At 42.2% G+C, this 10165-nt stretch overlaps 1 protein-coding gene across 1 annotated transcript in view; it reads left to right on the top strand.

The window, feature by feature from the left end:
- Window positions 1–10165, top strand: part of fat4 (FAT atypical cadherin 4) — a 102454-nt gene that overhangs the window by 73323 nt on the left and 18966 nt on the right. Inside the window, exons 7-9 of the mRNA XM_081383239.1 lie at window positions 3818–3998; window positions 5380–5630; window positions 5718–10073. Of these exons, the coding sequence (XP_081239365.1) occupies window positions 3818–3998; window positions 5380–5630; window positions 5718–10073 (4788 nt within the window). The remainder of the gene's footprint in view (window positions 1–3817; window positions 3999–5379; window positions 5631–5717; window positions 10074–10165) is intronic.

The following is a 10165-nucleotide window of genomic DNA, read 5'->3' as shown; positions in this document are numbered from 1 at the left end:
TGTCAGTGGAATCTTTGACTGCTGGATCTCACATTTTTTAACTTTTAAAACCTGTGCTTTTAAGTTAAAAAGTTAGTAAAGTGTCAACTTCAATTGTGCAGTTTTATGCTTTTCCATTTGTAATGTTTGTCAAGGTTTTGTGCACCAAAAATAGTCATAATTTACTTGCACAACATCATTAATTATTATTCATTATAATACAGTGTGCAACGTTTTTGCATTCACAGTATAAAGATCAAACTAATTAAACCGGCTTGTGTGTGTGTGTGTGAGTGCGTGTGTGTGCACCTTTAAATAGGATTGTTTTGTTCTTAAACTGTGAGACAGCAGACGTTCTCTCAGGATCTTCATCAGACACGGGTCACAATGTTTCAAGTCTGGATGTCTCTGAATGAAACACACACACACACACACACACACACACACGTTTCTTTGTGCTCATCAGATAAATGCTAATCTGACACCATGTTAATCTCTTTGTCTTCACAGTGAGGATGAGGCGATTAACGCGTGTGCTAGCAGCTAATTAGCATGTGTTATTAGTTACGCTAATCCCTCAGGAACAACATGCTCTGAGAAAAGCCTCGGATTGGTTTCAGACGAGGGGAAAAGTTTCGGCCATTTTTCTTCCCTCTGCCTTTTGTTTTTACGAGCAGGATTTTCTGTGCGTCGCTGTTGCCGCACGATGTTATCAGAGGCTGTATTTATGCATGGAGCAAATTCATTTTAAACGCCGGGAGATGTTTGAATCACTCCAGCTCTCCGTGCTGCTCGTCATCTGCTACTCATTTAGCGGGACGCTCTCCTCACGGGCTGAGAACAGCAGTGTTTCTGCGTGCGCCTCACTGTTTTAAACAGCAGGACTGCATCTGTAAACTGTTCCACCCCCTGCAACGATCCTGATATATTTAAACATTCCTGAGAGCTTGTGCCACGCGGTGAGCCTGAGATTAGCTGAGGAGCGCAGACAGATGGCACCGGGGTTTACACAGAGATGTTTGGATTGAGAAGTTAATCTGTGCTGCGAGAATATCAAACCATCTGTGTTTAATGAGTTAAGAAGGGTACAAACTCGAGCATTTTAATTTATACAATACAGTTCATTTAAATCTTTCCTTGGCATGACATGTTGCATCTTCTAAGAAAAGTTACCGGCCAACTGGTGCATAATGCTGTTTTATTTACTTGCTAAAGTCATTTTTCACTTGATGAGTGTTAATTCTGGAATTAAGTCATAGAAGCAACACAGACACACATATAGGGTTGGTTATCGTTTGAATTATAACGATTCTGATTCCGATTTCTATTCTTATCGATTCCTAATTTCGATTCCAATAAGGTAAAAAAAAAAAAAAAACTTTCATCATTAACATATTAACATATATCATATCATTAACATTTAGGGCCCTATTTTAAAGATCTGAAACACAAGTATCAAGTGCGAAACGCAAGTAACTTTGTGGGCGGATCTTGGCATAAATGACTCCCGACACAAATCTAAAATGTGTTGGTCTGAAGTCGCTTCATTACTCACAGGTGTGGTTTGGCCGTAACGTGAAATAAACCAATCAGAGCGTCATCTCACATTCCCTTTAAGAGCAGGCGCGCTTGTTCCATGGCGGATTGCTATTATAACGGCGGATTTGCCAGGAGCGGTTCACAGCCGAGGAGACCGACGTTCTCGCCAGGGCCGTAAAACACAGAGAAGTGACATTGGGGATGGAGAAACACACCCAGATTAGCTTCGGTTAAACAGGCGTATGATAATCTGGGTAAATGTGTAAGCTAGATTTATGCCTATTTTTCACATCTTCATGGACTCCACAATGATTTCCCTCGTGTGTTAATATTGTTCCTTGTAATAATGTATGATTTTCTAAAAATGAAAACTGCTGCGTCTGTGTAGATGAGAGAATCAAAGTGTGTGTGTGTTGTGCACACGCTACACTGATTATGGCCAAGCATGTGCCCTTAAAATAGTATCTGAATAACATGTGCAACGCGCCACTGACTTTAGACGAGGTTTCTCCTGGTCAGTGGCGGGATTGTTTTCTGAAACTGCAAAATAGCACCAGGGAACGTTTGCGCCAGATCACGCCTCCTCTTTTCCCTGAACCGCCCCCGGGAGCGTAAGTTCATTCCCTAATTTACAGTGCAGAATAGGAATGACACATGCGTCGGTTTACAAAGTCAATTGCGCTGGGTGCAAGATAGAGCCCATAGGGTTGACTATCGTTTGAATTATAATGATTCTGATTCCGATTTCTATTCTTATCGATCCCTAATTTCGATTCCAATAAGGTAAGAAAAAAAAACAGATATCATTAACATTTACTGTTATTGCAAAACATTTAATTGTTGCTGAATATCATGAACAGAAATCAACAGGCTCAAGAACACTTACGCAAGGAATGTTTGCCTGTGGTTTAAAAACACCATAGAAGAACAAATAGCCCAACTAATATAAATATCAAGCATTATTAAACAGTCAGTAAAGTAACATACAACTGAACAAAGATACGATTGAAATGAACATTGTTTTACGATTTTCAGATATTCAGGGACAGGAACTGTAATCACATGTAAAATAACACTGCACTTTATAATAATAATATACATTACAAATATAGTTACAAAAGTTAATCAGTGAAGAACGAGTGAATCTTCTCTTTGTGTTTTGTTGTTTGATTAGTGTTATTATAGAGCAGGAATATTAGTGTTATTATAGAGCAGGAATATTAGTGTTATTATAGAGCAGGAATATTAGTGTTATTATGGAGCAGGAATATTAGCGTTATTATAGATCAGGAATATTAGCGTTATTATAGAGCAGGAATATTAGCGTTATTATAGAGCAGGAATATTAGTGTTATTATAGCGTTATTATAGAGCAGGAATATTAGTGTTATTATAGCGTTATTATAGAGCAGGAATATTAGCGTTATTATAGCGTTATTATAGAGCAGGAATATTAGTGTTATTATAGAGCAGGAATATTAGTGTTATTATAGCGTTATTATAGAGCAGGAATATTAGCGTTATTATAGCGTTATTATAGAGCAGGAATATTAGCGTTATTATAGCGTTATTATAGAGCAGGAATATTAGCGTTATTATAGCGTTATTATAGAGCAGGAATATTAGTGTTATTATAGCGTTATTATAGAGCAGGAATATTAGTGTTATTATAGCGTTATTATAGAGCAGGAATATTAGTGTTATTATAGCGTTATTATAGAGCAGGAATATTAGCGTTATTATAGCGTTATTATAGAGCAGGAATATTAGTGTTATTATAGAGCAGGAATATTAGTGTTATTATAGCGTTATTATAGAGCAGGAATATTAGCGTTATTATAGAGCAGGAATATTAGCGTTATTATAGCGTTATTATAGAGCAGGAATATTAGCGTTATTATAGCGTTATTATAGAGCAGGAATATTAGTGTTATTATAGCGTTATTATAGAGCAGGAATATTAGCGTTATTATAGCGTTATTATAGCGCAGGAATATTAGTGTTATTATAGAGCAGGAATATTAGCGTTATTATAGAGCAGGAATATTAAGAGCTGCACAGATCCGATATACTGATACACATGAACACAGAAAACAGCGCGCGAGTCGTCTCACACTCCAATGGTTTAAAGTCATATTGAAATACTCACAAAGGAATCAATAAGAGGAATCGAAATTTTATTTTTATAACAAGTATCCGATTCCTGACCTCAAGTATTCGATTCCAGAATTGGAAATCCCAAATCCCAACCCTACACACATATATATTTACAAACATGCTTTTCTCTTTGTGTTTGTAGGATCACCATCTCTAAGCGGTTCTGGGACTGTGGTGGTGCTGGTTGGTGATGTGAATGATAATATCCCATCATTCAGCTCAATGTCTTTCCACACGACTATTCCTGAAGATGCTCCCACCGGAACGGATGTCCTGATGCTCAACAGCTCAGACTCGGATGTCGGACTCAATGGAGTGATCAGGTAAAACACACAATACGGACTGAAACCAAAATCAACAATATTACTTTTTGATGTTTAGTCTCTATATGATTGGGTGTTTCTTTCCCTTTCTTTAAAAGAAAAATGTTGGTAACACTTTACTTAAAGCCCTTATGTATAATGCATTATAAGGGTGTTTATAATGTACATTATAATACATTGTCTTTTCATAAATAATTGTAACCAAAGTTAAAATGCATTAAAATATTTGCAGATTCTGAAATTGGTTGTTTGTATATATATTGTTTAATCCATGTGTTTTAACGCATTATACTTTCTAAAGGCGTGTTCAGTGAATAGATAAGTATTGTAATGTATCATAACTATGGTTACAATTATTCATGAGACCATACAATGCATTGTAAGGTGTTTTACAAGGCAGAATTGCTGAATTAAAAATACTTTTATAATGCATTATACATAAGGGCTTTAAGTTTAGTGTTACCAAAATGTTTCGCCACGTCACACACACATATTCATTCAACACTAGCAGTCGATCATGTATCTGTAAAGTGCCCCTGCTTGAGCTCACGGGGGGCAACGTGTTCCACTTTCCCAAAAACGTGCTAATGAGGATGATAATGAAGCATGACAGACAGATCAGAGTCCAGTTGGTGGAAACAAGACATGAGCTTTTAATACTTCACAGAACCAGCCCCTTCAATCAGTGCAACATCAGAGTTCTCACTGATCATGTGTCGCTCATGAACTTGCGTGACTGTTGATGATGTTGTTGTCATCTCGCTCGGGTTGTTTGTCACACTTTGTTCTGTAATTTGTGGAATTCCCGTCTCACTGACACAAGCGCGCGGTGAAGTTGCCATGTGTGCATGTTACTGTCAAAACGAGTTTGTGTCACGGGCCCCGAAAATGAACCTCACGGAAACTCAAAACAGCATGGGGACGGTTCGAATGTAGTGTTTCTGATCAGTGCGGGTTCACTGATGCTTAGCTGAGAGAACATGCTGTGCGAGTTATGAAAGAAACAAAAAGATGAATAAAGAATGAATCTTCCCCTCACCCATAGGATAACAAACTTGGAGAATAAAGTTTTGCTTATAAGAAATGAGGCTGGTGCTGACACAGTGCAGAGAGAAACATGTTAAATAAATGTAGCCTTTTTGTAGCTTAAGTGCTAGAAATGCCAAGGTCATCATGGGTTTGATTCTCAGGGAAAGCATGCACTGATAAAATGTGTACTTTGAATGAAATGTAAGTCACTTTAGATAAAAGTGTCTGCTAAATGCATAAATGTACATCTGAAAAACAACTGGAATCAAATCTCTTAATGTGTGGGTAGTTGGCTAACAACAAGGTTTGGTCTCCATGCATATATTGAATCTGTTGTGTTTGTGATTTACAGTTACAGTCTCAGTGGTGGGGACGGTCAGTTCTCCATTAACCCGTCCACAGGCTTGATCATCACCAGTTCCCTGCTGGATCGTGAGTCGCGGGCCAGTTACCAGCTGTTGGTGGTGGCATCGGACGGTGGACAACCCACTCCTCTATCCAGCTCTGCCACAGTATCCGTGGTGGTGTCCGACATCAACGATAACCCTCCACGGTTTCACCATCATCCATATGTCACGCATATTCCTGCTTCTACCTCTACAGGTGCGTCTTCTGTGGCAGGAGTTTAAGGTTTCATTGAGTTTTGTCTGTCTGTTCAGCATCTAATCACTTCTGTTGTGTTGTTGGCAGGCTCACTGGTCTTTGCGGTCACAGTAACAGATGAAGATTACGGCTCAAATGCTCAACTTCACTATTCGCTCACCGGACGCAATTCAGAAAAGTTCAAGATAGACCCGATTAGAGGTGCCATCACTGCCAATGAAAAACTCACAGGGAGTTCAGAGGTCACCTTCACAGTCCATGTAAAAGATGGAGGAACCAACCCCAAAACCGACAGCACGACAGTTACAGTTCGCTTCGTAACTGGAGGAGACTTTCCCCATATTAGACTCAAGGAGAAATCCTTCACCTTCCCAGAAAACCAACCCACAAACACTGTTGTAACTAAGGTGACCGGCTCATCACCCAGGGCAGGTCCTTTGTCGTACTATATTGCAAGCGGAAACCTGGACAATGCATTCCACATAGATCAACTTTCAGGAGAGCTGTCTATCAAAAATTCTCTGGACTATGAGAATATTGAGAAGTACGTGTTGTGGATAGAGGCCCGAGACCAAGGCTTTCCTCCTTATTCGGCCTATGAGAAAGTAGAGATCGCAGTGCTGGACGTTAATGACAACCATCCTGTTTTCAAGCAAGAGCCATTCCATGCTGATATTCTTGAAAACCTCTCAGCTCAACGTGTGCTTATAGTCTCTGCATTCGACCAGGACAGCGGACCAAACGGGCAACTGGACTTTGCAATCATAGATGGCAACAAAGAAAACAGCTTTAGCATCAACCGGGCAACTGGTGAAATCCGCACGACACGGCCACTGGATCGAGAGAAGGTCGCTCAGTATTCTTTGAGGGTGAAGGCGACGGATAGAGGTAGCCCTCCGAAAAGCACGGCAGTCAAAGTCTTAATCAGTGTGCTGGACGGTAATGATAATGCACCCAGATTCTCCAAAATCTTCAGTGCCACTGTACCTGAAAATGCACCAGTGGGCTTCACTGTGACCCGAGTAACCACCACCGATGAGGACGCAGGAGCTAACGCTATAAGCCGATACTCCATCAGCGACGCAAGTATTCCCTTCATCATCCACCCCAGCACAGGAGACATCACTATCAGTAGACCTCTGAACCGAGAGGACACAGACCACTACATTGCCAAAGTCTCAGCACATGATTCAGGATGGGCGGTTAGCACAGACGTCACAATATTTGTAACAGATGTGAATGATAATGCTCCAAGATTTAGCAAGCCGTCATATTACCTAGACTATCCTGAGCTGACGGAGGTTGGATCCATTGTGACTCAAGTCTCTGCCACAGATCCTGACGAGGGATTCAACGGTAAAATATTTTACTTTATCAGATCTCAAACAGAGTACTTCCGAATCAACTCCAGCTCTGGCGAGATCTTCATCAAACAGCAGCTAAGGTATCAAAACTCAAGTGGCCACAGTAACGTCAACGTAAACCGGCATAGTTTCATCGTCACCGCTTCAGACAGAGGCATCAAGCCACTCATGAGCGAAACCACAGTTATCATAAATATTGTTGATAGCAATGATAACCCACCCATGTTTGAATCTTCTTTTTACTTCACTCCTGTAACTAAAAGTGTAAAAGTCGGCACCAAACTCCTCAAAGTCACAGCCCATGATCAGAAGGACTTTGGCCTGAACTCTGAAATAGAGTATTCAGTATCTGGAGGCAACAGTTCAAGCAAGTTCCGCTTGGATAAACAAACTGGATCAGTTACAGTAGCGTCCTCACTCACTGCAGACACTAATAAAGTTTACCTGCTTGAAATAACAGCGAGTGACAAAGGGAACCCTCCTCTGTCCGCTAAAACAACAGTCAGAATAGCTGTTACAGAAGAGAACCATCACACTCCAGAGTTTTCACAGAACCAAGTTACAATCACTGTGTCTGAAGGTCTGGCTGTCGGCACGGCCATCCGCACCCTATCAGCACGAGATAAGGACAAGGACAAGCAAATGAACGGCCTGATTACATACAACATCTCCTCAGGTAATGACGACGGCTTGTTTTCAGTTCACAGTCAAACGGGCGTTTTATCCTTGGCAATGCCACTGGATTATGAGACAAAACAGAAGCATGAACTCAGAGTTTCTGCAACAGATGGAGGGTGGATTGCCAAGACAAGCTATGTTACAGTTAACGTCCATGTTACTGATGTAAATGATAACCCTCCAGTGTTCGACCCTGTTGAGTACTTCCCAGTCGTGCAGGAGAATGTTCCCAGTGGCACTACTGTAGTAAAAATGAATGCAACGGATAAAGACTCTGGGCCAAATGCCCTGATGGCATACGTCATTCAGTCATCAGACAGTGACTTGTTCATTATTGACCCCAATACGGGAATCATCACCACACAAGGCTTCCTGGACTATGAAGCTAAACAGGTGTATCACCTGACTGTCAAAGCCTTTAACGTTCCAGATGAGGAACGATGCAGCTTCGCATATGTTAACATTCAGCTGAAAGGTGCTAATGAGTATGTCCCTCGTTTTGTGTCAAAGCAATACTACTTTGAGGTCTCAGAGGCGGCACCTAAAGGCACAGTCATTGGGGAGGTGTTCGCTAGCGACAGAGACTTGGGAGAAGATGGCGTAGTGTATTACTTGATTTTTGGCAGAAGCAGAAAAAGGGGTTTTAGCATTAATAAAAAGACAGGTCAGATCTATGTCTCAGGACCACTTGATCGTGAAAAAGAAGAAAAGATTTCACTCAAAGTCTTAGCTAAGAATGCAGGAAGCATAAGAGGGGCAGATATTGATGAGGTGCTTGTGAACATTACAGTTCTAGATGCCAATGATCCTCCTGTATTTACCCAGGAACTCTATGATGTTCAGGTTAATGAGGGACTGTCTCCTGGAGGCCTGGTTACATTCGTCAGTGCTGAGGATTCAGATTCTGTCCCTAGCTGGAGCAGATTCACCTATGCCATTGCTGCTAACTATGAAAGAAGTACTTTCACTATCGATCCTAAGACAGGACAGGTGTCTGTGGCATCAGAACTGGACCGGGAAACCATCCCAGTGTACAACCTCACCATCCTGGCAGTAGACTCAGGTTCTCCAGCTGCCACCGGCAGTGCCGTTTTAATTGTGACCCTGGAGGACATTAATGATAATGGACCGACTTTGGTGACTACAATTGGGGAGGTGATGGAGAACCAGAGGGCAGGAACACCCGTGATGACGCTCAGTTCAAGTGATCCAGATCTTGCTCCAAATCAAGGCCCGTTCTCCTACAGCCTTGTCAACACTGGCGCAGCATCCAGCTACTTCACCCTCAGTCATACCGGTGAGCTGACCACCAGCAGGGAGATAGACAGAGAGCAGATAAGTGATTTCTACCTCTCTGTGATTATCAAAGATTCTGGTATTCCTCAGATGTCCTCAACTGGAACTGTCCACATCAAAGTCAATGATCAGAATGATAATCCCTCAGAGTCTCGCTCTGTAGAGATCTACGTCTATTATTTTGGAAATATGTTCCCTGGAGGATCACTGGGGGTGGTGAAGCCACAGGATCCAGATATACAAGACACGTTCCAGTGTTCTCTGACTCCACCGGCGGCTGCCCTCTTTAGCATTCCCACAGGTACCTGTGACCTCAGCTCAAACACTCGCTCCACAGATGGCACTTTTGATTTATCAGTGCGTAGCAGTGATGGCGTCCATGATGCCGTCAACAGCCATGTACGTGTTTTCTTCATTGGATTCAATAATGCCACAGTGGACAACAGCATCCTTATACGTGTAATATCCCAAAGCGCAAGCAATTTCCTAACCAATCACTACCTCAGTTTCCTGCGTATCGCCAATTCACAGCTAGCGGGTTTAGGCACCGGAGTGCAGATTTATGGGGTGTTTGAACTCAACAACAGCACTTTCTTGATGGCAGCGGTCAAGCGCGGACATGGGCAGTACGTCAATCCAAGTGGAGTGGCCACTTTCTTCCAGAGCATCAAGGAAATTCTGCTCAGACAAAGTGGAGTTAAGATCGACTCCATGGACCATGATCCCTGCTCCCACAATCCGTGTCAAAACGGGGGCAGTTGCAAGAGGCGGCTGGGTGTTGGACCAGACATGAAGACTGAGGAGAGCGTCCCGATCATTCTCGTGTCAAATCGCCCCCTACAGCCATACGCCTGTAACTGCAGGCCTGGATATGCTGGTGCCCTCTGCGAGATGGACATTGACGAGTGCCAGCCAACACCTTGCCACAATGGTGGAACTTGCCACAACTTGGTGGGGGGATTCTCATGCTCCTGTCCAGAAGGTTTCACTGGGATGGCTTGTGAGAGGGACGTCAACGAGTGCCTTTCGAACCCCTGTCAGAATGGGGCACTATGCCAGAATTACCCCGGGGGATTTAACTGCCTGTGCAAATCTGGATTTGCAGGTACAGTCTTTCATCATTTGCACTTTACCAGTACACACAACCACAGATGTTAGGCCAGGCGCATACAGGCAGCTTGCACACAAGTTTGTTAA

The sequence above is a fragment of the Scardinius erythrophthalmus genome, assembly GCF_964197995.2.
Source record: "Scardinius erythrophthalmus genome assembly, chromosome: 13".
NCBI classification, from domain to species: Eukaryota; Metazoa; Chordata; class Actinopteri; order Cypriniformes; family Leuciscidae; genus Scardinius; species Scardinius erythrophthalmus.
The sequence above is the reverse complement of the archived record's forward strand: the minus strand, read 5'-3'. Positions and strand labels throughout refer to the sequence as shown.